We start from the raw sequence: 22,284 nt of genomic DNA on the forward strand, positions 1-22,284 counted from the left end.
TGTTTCTATTGAGAGGGCGTATGCATATTGCGTACGTGTATCTTGGTTGGTTAAAAGCAGGAATTCGGTGACAAGGTTAGTAGGATGATTACGATGCCTTCATGCTGTCGCAAAAGGACCCTCGCGCATTCGTGCTATCCTTAAAAAGATAAGCCAAGGCGCGAGAATCTACAAACGCGTGATCACTGACGCAGATTGAAAGAGCGGGCGTCAGCCATGACTCGACTTGTCTCGATCAATTGACAATTGATGAGATTCATTCTGGTGGCGGCTACGGATTCCGGCTGGTAAATCTAGGACATGCGGCCTCAATCTGGGACGCATGCTTCAGGGCAGAAGCTCTCCCTCGGGGAGCAAGAAAACTCAAGACTTGAGCAGAAGGTGCTAAAATAAATACGGTAACGAGCCCCCTAAGCTTAGGTTAGCTTAACCTAAGTCATTTTGTCATCTGGGGTCAAGGTCCTAAGTTTTCTTTCCTCCCCCTAGGCTCTGAAAGGTTAGCAGTGCGATGAAATGCAATGCAGCAGCTTGGAAAAAGATGGGGGTCCACGCTCGTAACCAAAAAGGGAAATCGCCGGCCATTGAGTCAACGGGTGACATGACCTTTGTTTCGACCAACCCCTGCGGAGAGCAGCAGCCCTATGCGTGGAGTAAATGCAGCATCGGTCCATTGGCTGTGGGCCGATGCTACGGGAAAGGAGGCGTTGGCGGTGGAGAGTCCATGGGAGACAGGAACAGGAACAGGAACCAGTTGAAGGAGAATACTTGAGGTTGGTGTGTCTTGTGTTTGATCTAGATGCAGCCAAGATGAGGTCTCGGTGATGTTCGATAACGAGTGTGAGTCGTCGTGTCTCCCTTCGATGAAGGTTGCCAGTCGATCATATCCTGTTTCAAGTACCAGGATTTCTCTACTCACAGGTCAGCAACGACAATGCATGTCTCGGTGAGTCTCCCTCCTAACGAGCTAAAACACATCCATGGTAAGATCAATCAAAACAATTCAAGATTTCCCAAGTCCCTATCAACTCAATGGCACACAAAATATGCAGAGGGCTGCGCATCGCCATCGATTGCAAGGCACCAGCCGTCAAAGAGGGCTGAGGTGGAGGGTGGAAATGCAATGCATCGACTGCAACACCAATGCGTCTCGTCAATCAGAGACCACCGACGAATAGAATAGAGACTAGTTTACAAATATGCCACTTTAGCGTGGTCAACGCCAATGAGCTACCAGATGAGTATCCGTAGGATGTCAGAATGGCCACACGAGGATCATTCGGAAAAGAGGCGGGCATTGACTGAACACCAAACGAGGGCGTGTAGTCTGCAAGCATAATACAAGATACCTAGGTCTCTGAAAGAACAGTCCTCCCATAATCCTATACGATCTTCCTTCTTAGACACTCGAAATATTGATCTTGGTGTCCTTACCAGGAGAAGTCCGAGTTCTTTCCGGACTGCTAAACCAAAGTCACTCTATCTATTGCTGACAGTCAACGGTCACGGACCACCCAAAAGATGCGCCCGGTGTCGATCCCTGCAGACTCTCCGCAAGGCGTTTTCCATAGGTTCACAACAGTGACAATGGTTGCCAAACCACCACGATCCGACGTCATCTGTAAGTAGACTTTAGCACAATTCGTAGACAACACCATTTCCTCTTCTCCCCTTGCGTTTGGTTTGTGATCGTGACCCCCCAAGATTGGGATTGGTTTCATCTAAAACACGAGCTTATTTGAAACCGAAATGAAAACAAACACCGTCATTTCGCGGAGAAACAGAGGGCCACGACAGTCGATACGCAATGGTGCCATTTCTGGCCCCCAAATCCATCGTCAACAGCTCCTTGGCTTTTCCCTCAGATCAATGACAAGCTTGGAAATTCTTCTGCCTCATGCGCCTCTTGAGACGGACGGACAGAACTGGATGATGCGCAGTCAGTGAACCACAAAGGTTCTAGGGGTGCGGGAGAGGAGCGGTCGGATCTGGCGGAGTTTGTGGGGATATACAAGAGGTCGCTCGTCATAGTCGAGGTACTCCGAGTCATAACTCCGAGTCTGGGACCGTTGAGGCTCTGCGGGGGGATTGAGGTGAGTTTTGGTGTGTCAGATGCTCAGGAATTGGGAAGTCAAAGGGAGTTAGACTTTCAATTCTGTTAGCGATTGGAGTACTACCTCGGGGGAGATGCTATCGCACTCAACCTTGCGCAGGGGGGATCCTGCGCCTCAGCCCGTACCATGCTCGAAGAGGATTTAGCGTCCTGGATTTTAGGCAACAGTGGCCATGGGCTGAGAGATTGCGGAGCCCATTTCGAGTCGGTTTCTAAGCATTAACCTCGCTCGTCCGTAGACACTTCCCATTTCGCCCTCTTCCTCTCTCCCAAACCTCTCTCTCAATCCCACTCTCACCTCACCAATTTCCTCGTTATCCTGAGGCCGCCACCAGCTTCAGCTTCTCAACCACCCCCGGCTCTTCTCTCCGTTTAGAATTTTAGATTTCACACACCCTGCGGGTCCCGGAATTGTACACCCTTTCGGTCAACCCTCATATACCCTTTTCCCGCCCGTCCTCTTCCTTCCTCCAGTTCCACCCGCCTTTCGCATCGCCAACATTCAACGCTGCGTCTGTTTCATTCATCGATATCTCACGCGTTTGTCACTCGACGTCTCGTCTCGCTTAGCATCTTTCTTCGAGTCTCGCCGAGTCGTCTTACCGCCTGAGCAATATATTATTCAGTTGATCCCTCGCCTTCCCTGTCGTTCTGTCCTCTTGCGCCACCTCCACCGCATTGGTTCCTCGACATCAAGGCTGATCATCTACATACATCTTCGGCCTCTGATCTGGTACGGTTCACATTTTATCTCGTCTTGACATCTCAGTCTCGTCTTTTTACTTCGACTTTGTCTTGTTTTCGACCTTTCATGGTATCACTTTCAACTCGTCGTATTGGTCAACCACCCCGTTTCCCAATCTAGCCTTGATCAACGTCTAGGCCTTTGTGTCCTGGGTGTGGGATTCAAGAATCTCGACTGTGACTCACTTCCCCGTCCTTCACTACCAAGCACTTGCTTCCATCAAAGGTCGCGCTCTTGAACTAACGGGACTCCCCGGCTTAGCTTCAGGACTTCTGTGGCCATCAGTCGACTGTCTCTTTTATCTCATACCCACCTTGAATCTAAGCCATGTCCTTCTCCCACCCTCGTCGAAGGACTCCGGTGACTCGCCCGGACAGCGACACCGACAATGCCCTGTCCCTTAAGAACAGCTCTACCCTCCGTAAGGGTGCGACATTTCACTCACCTACTTCATCATCCTCGACACTAGACAACACATTTGTCCCTCCCACGCTGCCTCGGGCTCAGTCTCACTTGGACGATGTCGTCGATGCCAACCGTCGACGTGTGGCTCTGGCTCTGAACGACATTGACGAGGCTCTGTCCTTGGATCAGCTCTCTCTGTCGCCAAAGTCTAAGATCAAGACGCTTCGGGACACCAGTCTCCCCATCCCTCGCGGCTTCCTCGAGGGACCTATTGTCGACCCCAAGATGACAAAAGAAGAGGAGAGGCGCGTTCTGCGCCCTCGCTCTGTTCGCCATTCACGGCACCATGAGTCTGACAGCGGTTTGGGTACATCGGTGGCTTCCACAAACGAGAAGCGGGGTGCAGTCACTTCGGCAAAGAAGGAGGCAAAGGTGCAAACACGATCCGCCATCACAAGATCCGTTGCCGCAGCATCGGAAAAGCTTCCCTCTCTGGGGCCCAAGGCTATTAACCGCATTCACGAGCACACTTTGCGCCCTTTGTTGGCAAAGCCGACTCTCAAGGAGTTTGAGCCCATTGTTCTTGACATCCCGCGACGAATTCGATCAAAGGAAATTATTTGCTTGCGAGATCTGGAGAAAACATTGATCTTTATGGCACCGGTAAGTCAGCTTCTGACTGGTTTTGGCGTTTGGGAAAATACTTATCGGAATTTGTGTTTGAAGGAGAAGACCAAGTCAGCAACTTTGTACCTGGATTTCTGCCTTACGTCCGTGCAATGCATTCAAGCGACCGTCGAATATCTCAGCGACCGCGAACAAATTCGACCTGCTGACCGGCCTTACACTAACGGATACTTCCTCGACCTGAAGGACCAGATTCTACAATACGGAAAACAACTCGCCGCAAAGAACAGCGGTGACGATATGGATATCGACGCGTATGTACCCAGCTTTGTTCCCTTGGACTATCCAACTAACTCTCGCCGAAGATCTGACGAGATCAAACTCATCGGTGGTCTCCACGAAGGTCGCCCCGTCGAGCTCGTCCGTGTCCGCAAGGACGGCACATACATCTCTCTGGACACTGGTAAGCCTGTTGAGGTTGACAGCGACTCGCCAATGCAAGTAAAGCGATCCCTGAGCCAGCAGCTCGAGGACGAGGAGGAGATTCAACGATCCATGGCTCGCCGCAAGAAGAATGCTTCACCCGAGGAGCTAGCTCCCAAGAAGTGCCGCGAGCCCGGCTGCAACAAGGAGTTCAAGCGTCCTTGCGATCTTACCAAGCACGAAAAGACTCACTCTCGCCCTTGGAAGTGCCCTGTCCCGACTTGCAAGTATCACACCTATGGATGGCCCACAGAGAAGGAAATGGACCGCCACCACAACGACAAGCACTCTGCTGCCCCTGCCATGTATGAGTGCATGTTCAAGCCTTGCCCTTATAAGTCAAAACGTGAATCCAACTGCAAGCAGCACATGGAGAAAGCTCATGGCTGGACCTACGTTCGAACCAAGACCAACGGAAAGAAGCTACCATCAGTTGCTGGCAGCGTTCAGCAGCAGACTCCACCCCTGGGCAACATGTCAACGCCTTCTTCTACTGAATACAACGGCGTGCCCACTCCTCCTCAGAACGACGTGACACAATTCGTTGGCGACTTCCCTCTCTACCCCAATGACTCGGACTGGATGTCAATCAACAACATTCCCACCGAGACACTCCACCTGGATCTGGGCATGGATTCCACCTCGCCTGCTTCGGCTAGTTCCTACGAGCAGTATGCCCCATACCAGAATGGTTCGGCCTTCATCCTGGATAACGAGGACCTCTATGCTGCCCACATGCAGCTTCCTGCTCAGCTACCCACACCTGAGCAACCTGTCATGTATAACCCCAACCTCAAGATGATGCAACAGCAATTGCCTATGTATCAGCAACCCCAGCAGCAGATTCCCATCCCGACTGTTGCTCCTCACTTTTCGCCAACTGGTCAGGAGACAGCCATGCTTTATACTCCGAATTCATTACGGGATGTTGATGAAGGTTTTGACGACTCCTTTGCAGGAGACGGCATGGATTTTCCGCTCTTCCCTAACGACAATGGCAATGGTATGACCAAGACCAATGAATATCAGTCGCTGTTTGGTGAGATCCCTAGTGCCAACCTGGGCTTCTCCCAGAACTCCCAGGACATCTTTCAGATGATGGACTGGTCAAACGTTGATTTGCAGCAGAACCTCGGAGAATAGGGACCCGATCTTCTGCCGTGGAACTTCCCGAGTATTGGGTAAAGGGACACTTGACTCAAAATTGTATAATGTTCCCCCACAAAATTGCCAAACAGTCTTTTTTTGGTTTGATGAGACACGACACTTTCTTATGCCACCCAGCGCGGGATTGGGCTTATTACTGTATTTCAGATGTTTGTTAACTCCTTGAGCTTGTGATTTGCCTCAGGTTGAGATTCGAATGGAGGAATGGGCCGTTGGGGGCTCAGGACCAATGGTTTTTTGGGTTGCCCTCGGAGGATATTATTAGCAGTCAGATTGGGCATTTGAGTGAAACGCCATCTCACATCACCCCTTCGCAGTGCATTTCGATTCGGCAAAAAATTGGTTTTAGCTGGTATAGAGATCGCCTCTCTTTCCTATTGTTTAGGATAGAAATACACACCCATGTCAAGGATACAATTTCCCTCATAGAGTGACTACAATGTGCCATTCCATAACTGAGAGCATCTTTGGAATGCCCAATACCGGTCCTCCAGGAGACAAAGTAAGTTTTGCCATCTGGTCATGGTACCTAGCTAGTCTCCGGCGCTTTTTGCAATAGGTTCTGAAGACTGATCATCATATATGACTCACACAATATCTATTTATATAAGCTCAAACTTTAGACGCAGCGATTTATCATGATTATTGAAAGTCAATCCTTATCAAGAATTGAACAACAGTTCTACTACTTTTATGCGCACATTTTTGGTACAGGGTAACTATTCTCGGGTGTGGATCTCAATATTTCGCTTGCAGTAATTAATCAATTTCAACTACAGCAACAAGCTTTCAATTCTTCCAACCGCGTCTTCGCCATTTCAGCAACGCGCAAAAATGTGCGGAATCCATGCTATTATATCCTCAAGCCCCGAACAAGCGCTCTCATCCGTGCCAGAGCGATGTTTGGTAAACAGAGGACCAGATCATACAGGGACTGTCAGGATACAGCTTGATGATCTTTTCCTGACTTTCACATCAACTGTGTTATCACTGCGAGGTGATCACGTTGCAAAGCAGCCGCTTGTGGATCATGTGACTGGGTCTATTCTATGCTGGAATGGAGAGGCCTGGGGTATCCAAGGGGAGTCTGTACAGGGTAACGATGGTGAGGCTATCCTTGCCCTCCTGGCCGAGGCAAGTCGTGGTGCGGGAGATGTCCTAGGCATCTTACGCGCCATCGAAGGGCCTTTCGCGTTTATTTACCTGGATAAACCTGCCAAGCGGCTTTACTACGGACGAGATCGACTGGGCCGCCGATCGTTGCTGGTCAGAGATGGCTCTCCGTTTGTTCTGTCAAGTATCGCTGAGACGCCGGTCGATGGATGGACCGAGGTCGAGGCCGATGGATGCTACACTCTGGATCTCCCCACGGGCGACTCGCCTGAAGGACTAGTGCCAGACCGCCACGATTGGACTGCCGATACTACTTTGGTAAGTTCAGCGTGAGTATGACCCCGACAAGCCTGCTACTTACGTCCTCAGATATCGAGCATCGGTCGTTTCAACGAGGATCTCCCACAGGAGAATTTTGCCCTCGGACAAGATTCAAGATCTGTGCAGGAGCTGCGTTCTCGCTTAGTCGAATCTCTCCGACTGCGAGTTCTAGACGTGCCACTACCTCCAAAAGCCAAACCTACGGATGCGAGAGTCGCAGTGCTATTTTCAGGTGGCCTTGACTGTACTGTGCTTGCGAGGTTGTCTCATGACATGATTCCTGCGGATCAATGTATTGACCTGATCAATGTCGCGTTTGAAAACCCCAGAATTGCAGGGCAATTCAAGGACCTCTCCCGAGAGGAGCTTTATGAGAGGTGTCCGGATCGAATGACAGGGAGAAATGCGTTTGCAGAGCTTAGTCGTGTCTGTCCTGGCAGATTATGGCGGTTCGTGGCGGTATGTGGACCTCGACTCACTTGGGAATGGATGACTGACAGGAGGCAGGTGAATGTGCCGTATGCTGAGAATCTCGAGCACAGAGCTGGAATCATCCGTCTTATCTATCCTCATAACACAGAGATGGACCTGTCCATTGCGTGTGCTCTATACTTTGCTGCAAGAGGACAAGGGCTTGGCGAAGCAACCGGCGGCTCAAACCCACAGCCTTATAGTACGACAGCGCGAGTATTGCTTTCCGGTCTGGGTGCCGATGAGCTGTTTGGTGGGTATGGTCGGCACGGCGTGGCTTACACGCATCGTGGCTACGGCGGAGTTGTACAAGAGCTGAAGCTCGACGTCAGTCGGCTTGGAAAGAGAAATCTTGGTCGAGATGACCGTGTTATGGCGCACTGGGGTCGAGAAGTGAGATTTCCCTACCTGGATGAGCGTTTTGTCAAGTGGGCAATCGAGGCTCCTGTGTGGGAGAAGTGTGATTTCGAAACGCCTGGTGGCGAAGGGAGGCTCGACGCCGAGAAACGAGTGTTGCGGCTGGTGGCTCAATCACTTGGCATGAGCTCCGTTTCAAAGGAGAAGAAGCGAGCTGTAAGTGGCAACCTGGTTCTGACAACTCTCTACTAATGAGGCATAATAGATACAATTTGGGGCTAGAACTGCCAAGATGGAGAGTGGAAAGGTCAAAGGGACGACAGTGCTTTCAGCATGAGATTTTAGTCGAGTGACTTGGACACGACGGGAACAACTCGGCAGTGATGATTCTTCAGATACTTCTGAGACATATGCAACCATGGGCCAAAAGACACTGACTGGAAGTTGCGTGTTTGCAGTTTATTGACTGCTAACCCTCTTTTCGGCGTGTTTTATGCATGGATCATGTCATTGAAGTCGTAAAGGCAAGTCTGAGCTGAGGTAATCGGAATTGGATCAAAGCAGAGGGTGATGGATAGATAGATAAGTCATGGCATGAACACGGTGATCCTTGCAGAATGATGCAAGATAGCGATAACGCTTGACCCCTGCGGCGTAGCGAAGGTCAGAGGCTGTATCGGCTGTAGCATGTGGTAGCATCGAAGCAAGGAGGCAGCCCAAAGCAGTAAAAGCCCATATCTCCAATCGCCAAAAAGAATCGATATCAATCGACGTGAAACAAGCGCGGAACCCAATCACGTCTCGCCAAGAAGAAATGCCATCATTCGATACCGAGAGAGCCGGCGGGACACACCAAAATTAGAAGGGCGTTCCACTGTTTTCAGTTGGCCACCGTCCAACCGCCGTAGAAAACAGTGGTTGTGGTGCGACGTGCCCCTGCAGATGAACGCATTTTAGGCCCGCGTTTAGGCCTTTAGGCGGAAGATTGATACGATACGAGGAGAAAAAGAACCCCCTTGCGCCGGCTGGGCTGTGGATGGAATGGAATGGGAACTGGCGCGCGCCAAAGGGAGAGATCGAGACAAGACAAGAAAGCATCTTGAATTCGTCCTTTTTCTTCTTCTTTTATTATTTCGGTTGTTCCTCATTGCTTTCGGTCTTTCGTTATTCTTGATCAATTCATTTTATTCTTTCGTTTTCAATTGTTTTAGTATTCGTTCTTTTTTATCTCTTTTTTCTCCTTCTCTCACTACAAATACCAACACCATCGAGGCCTCCGGTTAAATTAAATCGCCATCTCATTCATTCATTATACCCCATTGGCCTCATTGTGCTTCTTCATGCTTAACAAGTTCATCGACGTAAGGGACCGGGATTCCTACTCAACATTCACATCAGCAACTGGCATCAGTATTCTCGCATCATTCCTCACTGAAGAGACCGACGACATGCGTAAGGGTAGTCGACCACCGCCTCTGAACCTCAGCATCGTCACAAGGCCGAGATCTCTACCACGGCTATCAACTACACCAATTGCAAGGGAGCTTACACCTCTACTCACGCCCCTACCTGAAGAAGTCGAGGAGCCGACAGGAGCTGGTATCAGAGCCGTTAGGGTCGCGGTGGATTTTATGCAGATTGTTTCATGTCTGCTTGTCATTTTGATGCTGGCCATCTTTCTTATTTCGTATTCTGGAGCTGCAGTTTCCAGCCACGGGTATGCGCCATATCCCTGGATACTATATAAGAGCCGAAGACTGACTAGTATTTGTAGCATCAAGGCGTTTGTTCTCATCGCGGCTCTCACCTGTGATGTAGGCCTTGGCATGTGGTCTATCGTGCACCACGACAGACCCTGGACCGGCCCCACAGTCCTGCTCCGGACACTCACAGCGTCAGTGCTCCTCGGCAGCCTAGTATCCTCCCTCGCAGTGGATGGGGTGTTCCCGTCAGACTACACGTACTGGGGCCTGCCTCTTTCACAAGCTGGTGCACCTGTACTGGGTCTCGTCTCTGCTATCTTGTAAGTGCCCTTCAGCAAACAACGAGTGATATGGACTAATTGGTTGTAGGGGATGGGATCTTGTTCATGTCGTTCTGTCTCAACGAACTGTCGAGTGCTGGGCCCGTATGTGCTCCTGGGGACATCGACAGATGCTTCGACGTCGATGGCTATCAAGCAGGGGACACAGAAGGGGACGAAGCGGACCCTGGTGGTTCAACTCGCGGCAGACAGTCTTGGAAAAGCGAGGCTGGACCTGTGTTTCGGTCTCATGAATTATGACTTTCCTTGTTGTCTGGCGGGAGAGAACGAAAGAATAAGCTGGGGGATATGTGCTGAACCACATATCCGAGTTATTGCACTCAAAGTCTCCACACAAGCTGGAATATAGGCCCGTGTATAAACGCGGAGGTAATGTTGCCTGTGATTGATATTATAAGGCAGGCAAGGAGAGCAAGTAGGAGAATATATACGTGGCAAAGACCACAACTTGACAATAAAATTTCCTGATTTAACCATATTAAACCTATCTCTGTTATATCAAGTATGAATACATGACATTGGAAGAAAGTAGGGTATTTCAGCATCGATGCGATATCATGATACTATGCAAAACTTTTACGTGGGCAGATGGTAGGCTTTATGCTCTTTCATGTACAACCAAGTACTAGGTGGTCAAGTGTAGGGTAAGCATCTCGGAGTTGAACGAACTGACATCTTGGTAAGGATACATTGCTTTGTTTTCCTGGATGACCAACAATAGTAATCGTCGTATTTTTATCTGCTACAGATCTTTAGCTTGATTCCTGATGTGAGTTGCGTCTATTTTGTTGAGCTCTCGGTACAGTAGTAATATGACGTTGAAGCCGTCACTCGAAAATCGACGACGAAGTTGCCCCCTTCATTCTAGGTTACCTAGCTTGGACGGAATTACCGAGAAATAGTGTCACGGGTGGAAATAGGCGCAAATAATGTGTAATTGGAATTCTGGTGGATGCCAATAGTTCATGGTCCAAGACGGAGTCACGAGACCCATTCAAGAGTCATGACTTAGACTCAAAGCCATCAGCACAGCCAACAACGGAAATACAGGAGCATGGCCTCACAAATCCATCAGGTCGACAACCTTGACCTCTCGGCTGACGGTACGTGCTGAAGAAACCTTAAAGCATTGACGTATAGAAACAAAAAAACAATGCAGAACATGATTGTCAACAAGGATGGTCCATGTGGATATGTACTAAAACGAACCCAGCTCCTAAGTCAGAAACGATAGCTAAAAGCCATCACCGCTGCCACCAACAACGACCCGTGCGTGAGCCGCTATTTAGCTGTGGGCTACCAGAGCCTGAAACCTCGGAGCTGCAGGTGAATATTTTTTTTGTGAGGCAAAGGCTGCATCTAGACCGGTAGCTATTCTTTGACTATCCACTACCAAGACTATGCGTGCTGCGGTTTGGCTGGTGCAGCTGAACGATGCGCCTCGAAGAATTGCCCAGTGGGTTGAGTTTGATCAGAAAGAGTTCTCAGAGCTCAGTTGGACGTGCTGTAGAGCATCAACGTCATCATGTTACATTATTAAGCTGCTGCTATGATAACACTGAGTCTACTATATAGCACTATATCGGATGCACCCGAACAGACCTCGACTCGACAGATCACGACAGGGAAGAAAAGCGTCAACAAGGAAGAAAACATTGTCGATCTGCCGAAGGCCAAAGCATCCCAGCAATTGTTTCAACTCCACAACCCCGGAACCCTCCCCCTCCTCCATTAACCTCCGATATGATTGTATCATATAAACCAACCACATCCCCACACATCTTTAAAAATAGAGACACATAAACAACTCACTCTTGCAGTTTTCTCCAAGGACACTCCTTGATATCTCTCTTCGGGACAAGAAAAGCAGCTGAGCTGTACAGTGCAGCTTTCTCAGGCCTGAAACATGCTGTTGGTTTAATTAAAGAAACGCCTCGTCGTGATGGCGTTGCCTCTTTGGGTAAGTGGTGAGCTGATTTCTTGGATGGACCAGTGCGGCCCGAGAAATGAAACATTTTACTTGCAGGTAAACCTCCTTTTTGGTGGAATCTAATTTAATAAGCCGACTTCCGATCGGACTTTACTTGACTTGTGGGCAGAACATCCAACGGCCTCGATCGTTGTTTCAACGGGGATAATCAATGCAGGACCAAGTTATGCTTATCGAGTGAAGGATCGAAGTTGAGTTGAAACTTAGCTGTTGCTGTAATGCTGTAATATCTTGCTTAACGCAAAGACTTCAATGAGAACTGTCCCAATGGCGAATATGAGAGATATCGAGTAAAGACGGCAGAAGCTCTTCTCAACATGATATCACCCAAACCCTACAAAAGCTAGCTACCTCGTCTCGAGAACAATTCAGACTCGACCAACTGCCTGTATCCAAGTGTCTGCATAACTCGTCAACATCATGCACATCGAATACCAAGCCAACCAGACTCAGTCCGTGAACTCACACCAGCCTACTCCTGGTTAGTACCTCGCAAGCATCTCCATCTATCAGCTTGACCTTGGCCGAAAAACATCCAGACTCAGCTTGTGCTTGGACCTCTTGACACTATCACCGGCATCGCCTGACTAGCAGGGAGATACGGAGTCTGTAATGTAACACTGAGGACTGAGCCGTCTTTGAAGACTTCGCAGTGACCATGTGATAAAAACATCCTCGGCCTCACAGAGACAACTCATGATGGCTATATAAACACTCTTGATATCCCGTACAATCAACTCTTTCTCATCAGCATCTCTCTCTCTCTCTCTCTCTCTCTCTCTCTCTCTCTCTTCTATCAACTTACATTCGCTTCAACAAAGCCTCAAAGGCCTATTCAACATTCGTTCACTTCTTCCATCTATTTCAAACAAATAACCACTCTCTATCTTACTACCAAATCTCCTACTACATCGTCAAAATGTACTTCTCCAACTTCCTCGTCACTCTGGCCTCGATGGCCACTATGGCTTCCGCCATACCTGCCCCAGATGCCCTCCTCGATACCACCTCCAACATCTCCCCTAGCGACTTCACCATCCGCTCCGATTCCAACAACCTTGAGGCTCGCACCACCTTCTCCTGCCCCGGCGCCATGTCCTACTGCCCCTGGACCAAGGCCTGCTCATGCCCTCCCGGCCAGTCCTGGGATGGCAAGGCCAAGAAGTGCGCTGGCAAGAAGGCTTCTGGCTGCTGGCCCAAGCCCAGTGCCAGTGTCTACGCCAGCGCCGGTGTTGACGTCAAGCTCGGCACTTACTGTGCTGCTTCTCCCTACAAGATCGTCAAGTACGATACTAAGCACGCCTACTGCCAGGCCAGCCTCAAGAACACTGTCTTCCTTGCTCCTCTTTCTATCGGCGCCGAGGTTGCTCTCTATGGAGGTGCGGCCATCAACGTCAAGGGCCAGCTGAGCGCCAGTCTCAAGACCGTCTGTGGTGGTCTTGCCGGTCTCTACCTCGAGAGTAGCGCTGATGCTGTCGCCCTCTTCAACACCAACAAGTACGGATATGCCGTTCGCCCCGGCAGCGTCACTGGCGGTCTCGTCTACGCTGTCGTTGACTTCGTTAAGAGCATTACCTGCTTCCTCGGTCTCGGTAACTGCCAGGTCTATGACTGCGTCTCTTACTGCTCCAAGGGCTGCAAGAACTACGTCGATGTCCGTGGCAGCATCGGTGGCTATGTCAACGGCCTCGTTGGTTTCTGCATTGTCAAGGACACCGTTCTCTTCGTCAACAAGGTCGGAGCTTGTGCTTCTGTCAAGATCCAGGGCCTCATCCGCATCGTTGCTAGCATCCACGTCAGTCTCAAGGGTATCTTCGGATGCAACTGCTAAGCGGTTAAAATGATTATGGACGAATAGTTGGGTACTCACGGTCTAATATGTAATGGATGGAGGATGACTTGGAACTGGAATGTGTTTCTTTGATGGGGATTACCGGATAATCCCACTCGTCTGTCGATGTCTTCTCTTTCTTATCACAAATCAAATAATTCATATGATAACGCTAAAGCCTTGAATCGAATCATGTTTTCTCGGTCTCGAGGTTTTGTTTGGTGATAATAATTAGTTAACGAATGAGCTTCCATGGTGGCTGATTGGCCTGAAGCCGAAATTTCCCTTGAACAACTCCTATGCCTAGACTGACTCCGAATCTTTTCCCGAATTAGCCGAAAGAATACCACCAAAAAGACACAAATGCCTGCTCGTTTCCCCATTAAGCACCCACAGGTTCCATGATCTGACGCCCAGCTCCATCGACAAAAAAGTGACTGAACGATTCTTCGTCGTTCTCATCTATGAGAAGCGACCTGTCTTCTGTATCAGGCAGTAAATGTGAGTATAACCCCTGGCCAGCCTTTGCCCAAGTTGGCGGCAGAATATTGACATTATCTTCCTCTGGAGCACTTGTGATGACTTCTATGACCCGAGTGCGTTTGAGTATCTTTTTCGTAGTCTTTTGCTTCGGCTTTGCTGCTCTGTTGACAAGAACATGGCCATGTCGAGGTTTCTCGTCATGCTTTGTTTTAGGAGGGCGAGAAGTGTTTGACAATTGACTATCCCAGTCTGGCGAATCGAATATGGGCATTTCAGGATGCCGTTTTGAGATAGATACGAGTACGTCAACAAGAAGGTTTGGTTTCAGTTGATCGCACAATGATAGAATGTTAAGAAGGTCCGTCTTCGGCATTGATTCAAAGTATTGTGCTCGCTATCGTCGTGTGAGCCATGGTATCCTTCTCCAGCGTCGTAGAACTTACTGAAACATCCGAAGCCCGGCCAGGACCAAACCCTACGAGGTGAGATTTGGCAGGGACAACACCCTTGGGGAGAGAAGACAGACGTTTCTGTCGAAGCCGCTCGATTTCGTGCTGCCGCTGCTGACTGACTCTGCCCCTGAGTCTAACGGTCTGCTCCCTGCCCGCAACGCACTCCGCACAGGTGAAGCTTGCAGAAGTCATGTCCTCGCCCCTGATCAAAGGAGGATGGCATTTTTGGTGCCAAGATACAAGACATCTAATGCATGTGACTAAGGGGGAAACTTGAGCAGAACCGTCACACATTGAACATCGGGTTTCCTCTCTGGTATGCTGAGCCTCGATAGTAGCTTGTTGAGTCTGAGAGTGAACTTTCCACGGGAAGGGGACAGTGCTTTGAGTCAGATCAATCTTTTCCGACGGCTCTTCTCGTTTTCGTTTCACGCCTGCATTGAGAGAGTATGATAGTGAGGATTGACCTTTAGCTTTAGTAGGTGTCGGCATAGTCAAAGTGTCTTTCAAGTCTGCGAAATGTTTCTCTCTGATATTAACGTTGCCCTCTGTTTGGGAATCATTCTTGAGACGGCTTAAGATGACTGAGCTCTCGGATGGGAACTGGGGTGTATATGAGAGTTTTGGTATCGGTACAGTTGGAGTGACATCTTTGGCAGACATATCCTCCATCGTGACATCTAGTTCAGTGGTTTTCGGGGATTCGACGCGTAATTGCTCTGTGCCTTGATCCATGATGTATGTTCTCGTCCTCGTAAGATGGTATGTTAGTGATCATTTGTAGGCTGCTGTCAAAGTCCGTAACTGTCGCGAAATATTCGACGTCCAAAACTGTAAGAAAGACTTGCAAAATGAGGGGAAGGGCCCGTCCCAAGGCTGATCGGTATGTGGACTAATTATTATTTGAGAAGGGGACTGCAAGGTCAACTATTGCTGAGATTGGAAACAATGGATTTACATGGCAAAGTGAGATGTTCAGTTCAATCAGTGAACACGTGTGGTCACGTGGAGTACTTTGATCGTGCAAGGTAGGAACCACCACCCTGGGTGTTCAGTTCCGTTAGTTCTTGCCGTTGTTCACAACCACTAAAGTAGCAGGAGCCTCAAGCAGAAGTCGAGGTACTCGAATTGTTTTTTTTTTTTTTGTTGTCGCGCTTCATGTTCTATTCTCTAGTTACGTGTTCTATCCGACAATTCCCCTTTCCCTCAATGCAGTAATATCAGTTTCATTCAACCCAAGATGCTCTCGTAGCACTTCATTAGTATGCTGGCCCAACATAGGCGGCGCGCTGCGAATCGTTGGAGGGGTCTCCGACAACTTTATAGGCGTGTTGACCATCTTTAGAGGACCGCACTCATCGTGTTCCATCTCGACAACCATGTTCCGGGCCTTTGTATGCTCGTGGTTGAGCGTCCTCTGGACATCATTGATGGCAGCGTAGGGCAAACCCTTGCCCTCGAAGATCTCAAGCCATTCTTGGGTTGTCTTGAGTTTTGTGATTGCCTCAATCTTGGCCTCTAGATCGTTCCGATGTTGGACTCTATCAGCGTTGGTTTTGTATCGAGCGTCGTCCTTCCACTGTGGTTGACCTAAACCATCACAGAGAACACCAAACAGCCGATCATTGCCTCCACCAAACAGAATACCTCCATTTTTGGTCTCGAAAGACTTGTACGGAACAATGGAAGCTTCTGAGTTAGCATTGGAATTCTTATTCAGACAGTCAAACTTACGATGAGCTGTGCCCCAGCGGCCAGAATCCTTCTTTCCACTCACCAAACAGCTGCTGGCGATGTTGGCTAATGTCGCTGTTTGGCAATCGCTCAGTGCGACATCGATATGTTGACCTTTTCCTGACTTGGCCCGTCCCAAAAGCGCCGCCATGACGCTGTTGCTGGTGTAGAGACCAGTCGTCAGGTCAGTTACCGCGACACCAACCTTGACTGGAGGTCCATCTCGCTCTCCAGTAATATGCATCAGACCAAACTCAGCTTCAACCATGACGTCGTAGCCAGCGCGGTTGGAATACGGCCCTGTTTGGCCGTAGCCCGTAATAGAGGCGTATATCAGACCTGGGTTGATCTTGCGCAAGGTCTCATAGTCCATGGAATACTTCTTTAGAGTCCCGGGGAGGTAGTTCTCGACCAAGACATCGCACTTTGCAGCTAGTTTATGAAGAACATCGACTCCTTCTTTGTGCTGGAAGGACAAGCCCAACGACTTTTTGTTCCGATTTGCCTGCAGGACATCGTGAGACAAGTTCGGTACAGAGAAGGCACATACTGACCCCTAAGAAGTAGGCAGACTCTCCAGGGCCTTTGGCGGACGACCCATCCTTGTATTTTGCATATGGAGGTCCCCAAGCTCTAGTGTCATCACCGCGAACAGGATGCTCGATCTTGATCACCTCAGCGCTGCGCATTCGGCCATGTTAAAACGGCCAGGGTCATTGTTGACTTGAGTAAACTTACCCAAGATCGCCCAAAATCTGAGTACAATAAGGCTATGAAGGTCAGCACTTGTCAACCATGTTCATGCAAAAATCAGACTTACACCGGCCAAAACCCGGGTCATGTCTAGCACCCGAATGCCCTCAAGTGGGAGTCCGGTTTTCACGGCACTTGAGTACCGGCGCACTCCATGCGCACAGCCATTGATGGGCTTAGACCTCAAGGATCGAGCAGCAAGGAATAAGCTCATCCTCAGCGAACTGTCAGCTTGGCAGTGCTAAATATGAACCAAATTGAGAAACTCCGCTGCGAGACCTGAGATCTTGTGCAACGGTATGTAGATATGTATATAGATTGATGCTTGAGATATTGACACCAGTCATCGGAACCGGAAGGGTAGCTACGGGAGTTCGGAGTTGTGCGTTGAGCTTGTAGATAATAGGTAGTCTAATTGAGCTTGAACAAGGAGCTCCATGCGGGGATTGCACCTCGGCTTTTGGGGAAGAGGACCAATCACTATGAGTTCGGTGCCGAGTGACCTTTTGCCGTTGCTGGAGCTTCTCGGCTCCGACGATTAGCGATGAATTCCATGGGGTAGTCGATCGCGATGTAAACGGTTTCGTTGATGGCTGAGAAGAAGCATTCGCACCGTCGGCAACCTTGTAGTTTCGCCGTCTATGCGATGGTGAGCTAATCACCAATGGAGAAGCTATAAAGGCCTTTCATATGGTTGGTTGAGAAGGCAATATTCAGCAGCCAATGATGCTATGGGTACTAACTACCTTATCCTGAACCTCGATTCAAATATTAGTATTGGATGCTTGGATTTGGTCGGTACCCAAGAGGCTTAAAGTCACGATATTAGCTGTTAGAAAATGACCAGTCCTTACGGAATAGTGACCGCAGTCATTTCCAGAGGACTGAGTCTGTGAGATTGCGACAGTGTGATGCGTCTCATTCGGGCGCAGCATTGCCGATCAATAACTTGTTTAGTAGCAAACCGATGATGCTTCAGCCACACTCACCTTTCACGGAAAAGTGAACCCTCCCCAAAAGCTTCTTTCTCAACTTGAACTCACGATAGCATTGTTATCAGTTAGGCTTGTAAATATTCTGTTGTACCATCATTATGTAATAGACTTCTCATGTTGTGTCTCCCCGAAAACTCCAATCGCTAGCTGTATCCCGTTCAAAGTCTTGTCCATGTCAATATCTCCTCTGATTATAGGCTCAACATAGCCACCACCGGCTCGTATTAGTGCTTGGGGGTTGCTCCCATTCCGGATAGCTGGGCTTGTGGCTTGGTCTTGGCTGCTGAGTTTTGCATTCTGAAATAGCTATGGGATTGGAATCCTTGCTTACCATCTCATGCTTCTATTTTTCTGTCGCGATTTGATGCATCGATGGAAGTCTAGAAGCGAACTTCGGAAGAGATCTACTCCAAAGATAGACCTGAAACATGCCGTGACCTGGACTAACCATTCTACCAATCCCAGCAACCAGAATGAAGCGTCTCTGCTCGTGAAGAGACCTTGTCTTGGGCCTACAAAGAAAAATACATATATCAATCTCTTGACCCCGGCTCGCTCCCATTTATAGAACCGCGCCTCAAGTGTGCGAGCCGCTGTGCGCCCTTGACCACACCAGACAGATCAGTCCAGCCAAGGCAAAGATCAACTAATCTTTGGCCTACGGATAAGAGAGGTTCTACCATACATACTAAACTAACATATCATAACCGTCCCCGTAGTTACGTGGCCTTGCACGGCACGTAACCGTTTACCCGTTCCCAGGATCATCCATTCATACATAGCCCGTGGCTCCCCAGGATATCCCCGCCCATTCACGGAAGGCTTGAAATCTTATTGTAATTACCGACGTCTGCTGTCAAGATATTAAAGTAGGCACCTGGCAGGTTATCGATTCCTTGCTCGCCCTTTCATTCGTTCTATTTCTTTTGTTTTCCTCTCCTATCATCATGCCTCTCCTAAGTTATCTATACTCATGGGTCAAACCGCGCCAATGTCAACGTGAAGAACGATCTCCTTCTTTCTCTCTTGGCAAGAAGAAGCGCACAAAGTCAGGGCTAGATAAGAACGAAAAGGAAGATTTTCAGCGATCCAACATAATTCGCAAGTCCTTACAAAGTCGCGCCTCTTCACGAGCAACCGTGCGACAGGAAGATGAAAACGACACTGAAGAGGAGGATAGAAACACAAGTCTCAGGACAGACTGGAAAGCATACGAAGCTGATATTCAGCGAAACAAATCAACGCTGATGAGAAAACACCCGGGAGTCGATCGCTCGAGAATACAAACTCACGCAGGATCCTCCTCATCCCGACCTCAACCACAATCTTTCTCATCAAGCTCAACCAGCGCCTACTCTCCGCTTTCACCGACGACATCAACTTCAACAAGCCCAGCTTCGCCAGACATAGGGAGAGCATTTTGATACGCCGGGCTTGAAGCATGACGTATGAACCATGAAGCAAAACCCACAATCACGACATATACCAACAACATCTCTACATAACGATAGACAAAGACTGAAATTATTTATACCATGGGAGCAGCGGCGTCGAGACGACGAGAACGGCCTTTGACCAGTTAAAGGTTTTTTGAGAATGAAGCCTTGTATATGATAACATTTTCAATCGTAATAACGTATTCCTATCTCTTAAGCGCCGATTTCATTTGTGACCTTGACAAACTTTTCCCACTGTCTCCAGGCCTCGCCGCTCTTGAGGGCCCAGCGAGCTCTTCGGATGCCCTCTTTCCAGCGCTGCCCACCAGGTCCGCGCTCGGTGATGACCTTGCCGTCATCCCCCTCGCCCATGTTACTGGTATCGGACTCGCAGATACCTGATGTGACGAGCAAAGCCGCAGTGTTGAGTAGAACGAACTCAAGAATCGGGTCATCGTCAGGCAACTCATTGTGCAGAATTCGAGACAAGATCTCTGCATTCTCGGAGGGTTCTTTGCCTGAAGACACTGTATCCAGGGGATGGGTGCTCAGACCAAAATCGCTCGGGTGCACGGTGAAATGCTCAACCTCGAGCCTTCCAGTACTGGTCTCGTTGACCCTCCAGCATAGAGTGTTGCCAGCGCAGCTAACTTCATCAAGCTCTTCCTCGCCGCAGATGATGAGAGCCTTCTTGAAACCAGCCATGCACAGAGCCTCAGCGAATGCTGGACCAAGATCCCTTCGGCCGACACCAATGACACGGGCTTCGAGCACATCTTCGACAGGGTTGGCCAAGGGGCCGAGATTGTTGAAAACTGTCCTCCAAGGCAGTTGCTTGCGGATGGGCGCGACGTAGCGCATGCCAGTGTGGAAGACAGGGGCAAACAGAAAAGTGTAGTTAGTCTCAGAGTAAGCCTTGACCAAAGTGTCAGGGCGGACGGCGCTGATGATGGGAGGTTGCGGCTTCATACAGGCGACCAAGTCAGCACTGCCAGACTTTGAGGTGCTGGCTTTGTTGCCGTGCTTGGAAACCATGAGCAAGGCTGAGGCCAGGATGGATGAGGTGGTGCTTATGTTGAAGGTATCATGGCCATCACCTCCTGTTCCAACAATGTCACACTGAAATCATGTTAACAGCTGCTCATTGATCCGGCAGATTTGGTCCGATTCCTTACCAATCCACCGTTGTAATCTCCCTCCTTTCGCCCTCTTCGTTCGATAACCTCCTTCAGCTCCTCTACAGGAATAGAGGCAGCGGCCTTTCGCATGACACGGGCGCACTCAGCCAATACATCAGCTCTGAAATCAAGCTTTGTGAAATGTAATGCCATGAGAAGAGAAGCTGTTTGAGCCTCAGTGACCTGATTTGTGAAAAAGTGAGAGATGGCCTCGGCAATTTCCTGAGGAGAGACAGCAGACCCGTTAGGCCAGAGCTTGGTGAGAAGAGGCTTGATATCGACAGGCGAGAGGGCATTTTGCCCACCATCTTGGGATTGAGATGCCATCTTGGTACTTTGCTGGAACGATCAGGAGGCTTGTATAGAGAGCGATGATGGAGAGAATCAACCAAGCACAGCTGGTAAGTTGAACGGGGTATCGCTCTTCTTTGTTCAATATTGAGATGTTTGTTCTATTGACTCAACTTGTGAATGAGTCGAAAGTACGTACTGCGGAGTGGCCCTTCGGCACTTGGTGATTGGCCGACCTCGGACAATGGAAACTCTAGCGCATCGTTGATGGAGGAGGACAAAATAAAGAGACATTTCATGATGGGCCTGATCATGCAACGTCATGAGTTCTAACACAGAGAAATGAATCCTTATCTTGAAGTGCCAGAATACAAACCCAGGCTTGTGCTGGTGTTATCAATGACTAGTCTCGGCCATTCTACAAGATGAACTATCTGAAATGTCATCTGAAAAAAAGCTTGAAGAAATGACGTCGAAGGGAGAGCTTCAATGGAAATAAGAGTTTAGTGTTCTTAAGGTCCTGGCAAGGAACAGACCCGCTGTGGCTGGAACAATACTCAATTCGAGATGACTACTATGTAGGTACGTTCAGTTGGGACTACGGAGAGATTCGTGGTGAGAAAGATAGGGAATATTAAACCTGGAAAACGGAAATAAATATCCGGAACTCAGAGTCTGCTGTAACTATCATATTTGCGTCGGCTAGACTCATAAAAAAGCATCGACAGCTCGGACTTGGCGCCTAGGACTTTTAAATTGTTGTGAGTCACTACTAGTATTGGGGTAAGATACCTCAGTAGCAGGTACACAGGTAGGTGGACGAAGAAGGATTGCGGAGTAGGTAATCAAGTCAAACCTAGAAGAACAAAATAAGCAGACTTGCCAAAGCTTTATTTGTTCAAGGTTTCTTTGTTGGTAATTTGTAAACTTTCCCCAAGCTTCTGCAGAATCTGTCAGCAACAACAAAGAGATCACGTGCCCATGTATAGTTCTGGGTATCTGCCACCTGTTTATCGGTGTGCTTTTATGAACTCTGGCAGTGAATGCTGATCTTATTTGTTTCTTTGCAAACACAGCCTGAACAGCTGTCCTAGACATTTTCCTTTATGATTCATTCAGAAGCTGTGTCGGGTAAGGGTATTTAATCAGGCTGCCTGCCCAGACGGTCTGGAGCCTGAACGCCCATCGCAGTCAGAGGTCGCTTAGTCATTCTTATCATACAATCCATTGGACAAAGCGCCCTTCCTCACCTAACTTCGCCGCATCTCATTTTCTGACGAAACATCCTCCTCAACCTA

General features: G+C 49.0%; 8 protein-coding genes; 5 read left to right on the forward strand and 3 right to left on the reverse strand.

Moving 5' to 3' along the window:
* Nucleotides 1–3,182: 3,182 nt before the first annotated feature.
* Nucleotides 3,183–5,513, forward strand: FFUJ_01127 (probable Cys2-His2 zinc finger transcription factor ACEI; the record flags this gene model as incomplete). XM_023582194.1 has 3 exons in its annotated part: nt 3,183–3,923; nt 3,987–4,201; nt 4,253–5,513. The coding sequence occupies 3 exons, from the start codon at nt 3,183–3,185 to the stop codon at nt 5,511–5,513; spliced, it is 2,217 nt and encodes a 738-aa protein (XP_023424413.1).
* An 858-nt stretch (nt 5,514–6,371) lies between these two features.
* FFUJ_01126 (related to asparagine synthases) lies at nt 6,372–8,136 on the forward strand (the record flags this gene model as incomplete). XM_023582205.1 has 4 exons in its annotated part: nt 6,372–6,968; nt 7,020–7,430; nt 7,479–8,015; nt 8,065–8,136. The coding sequence occupies 4 exons, from the start codon at nt 6,372–6,374 to the stop codon at nt 8,134–8,136; spliced, it is 1,617 nt and encodes a 538-aa protein (XP_023424414.1).
* A 1,003-nt stretch (nt 8,137–9,139) lies between these two features.
* On the forward strand, nt 9,140–10,076 carry FFUJ_01125 (uncharacterized protein; the record flags this gene model as incomplete). XM_023582216.1 has 3 exons in its annotated part: nt 9,140–9,516; nt 9,574–9,822; nt 9,872–10,076. 3 exons carry the CDS (start codon nt 9,140–9,142, stop codon nt 10,074–10,076), a joined length of 831 nt encoding a protein of 276 aa, XP_023424415.1.
* A 2,676-nt stretch (nt 10,077–12,752) lies between these two features.
* On the forward strand, nt 12,753–13,664 carry FFUJ_01124 (uncharacterized protein; the record flags this gene model as incomplete). Its single annotated transcript, XM_023582228.1, has 1 exon — nt 12,753–13,664. One exon carries the CDS (start codon nt 12,753–12,755, stop codon nt 13,662–13,664), a length of 912 nt encoding a protein of 303 aa, XP_023424416.1.
* Nucleotides 13,665–14,046: 382 nt separating this feature from the next.
* Nucleotides 14,047–15,334, reverse strand: FFUJ_01123 (uncharacterized protein; the record flags this gene model as incomplete). XM_023582239.1 has 2 exons in its annotated part: nt 14,047–14,541; nt 14,591–15,334. The coding sequence occupies 2 exons, from the start codon at nt 15,332–15,334 to the stop codon at nt 14,047–14,049; spliced, it is 1,239 nt and encodes a 412-aa protein (XP_023424417.1).
* Nucleotides 15,335–15,782: 448 nt separating this feature from the next.
* On the reverse strand, nt 15,783–17,300 carry FFUJ_01122 (related to alpha-methylacyl-coa racemase; the record flags this gene model as incomplete). XM_023582250.1 has 5 exons in its annotated part: nt 15,783–16,288; nt 16,334–16,838; nt 16,888–17,014; nt 17,072–17,103; nt 17,154–17,300. The coding sequence occupies 5 exons, from the start codon at nt 17,298–17,300 to the stop codon at nt 15,783–15,785; spliced, it is 1,317 nt and encodes a 438-aa protein (XP_023424418.1).
* A 1,728-nt stretch (nt 17,301–19,028) lies between these two features.
* FFUJ_01121 (uncharacterized protein) lies at nt 19,029–19,505 on the forward strand (the record flags this gene model as incomplete). Its single annotated transcript, XM_023582261.1, has 1 exon — nt 19,029–19,505. The coding sequence occupies one exon, from the start codon at nt 19,029–19,031 to the stop codon at nt 19,503–19,505; it is 477 nt and encodes a 158-aa protein (XP_023424419.1).
* A 225-nt stretch (nt 19,506–19,730) lies between these two features.
* FFUJ_01120 (related to anthranilate phosphoribosyltransferase) lies at nt 19,731–21,022 on the reverse strand (the record flags this gene model as incomplete). XM_023582272.1 has 2 exons in its annotated part: nt 19,731–20,636; nt 20,693–21,022. 2 exons carry the CDS (start codon nt 21,020–21,022, stop codon nt 19,731–19,733), a joined length of 1,236 nt encoding a protein of 411 aa, XP_023424420.1.
* Between the last annotated feature and the right edge of the window lie 1,262 nt (nt 21,023–22,284).

Source organism: Fusarium fujikuroi, chromosome FFUJ_chr01 (assembly GCF_900079805.1).
Source record: "Fusarium fujikuroi IMI 58289 draft genome, chromosome FFUJ_chr01".
Taxonomy (NCBI): Eukaryota; Fungi; Ascomycota; class Sordariomycetes; order Hypocreales; family Nectriaceae; genus Fusarium; species Fusarium fujikuroi.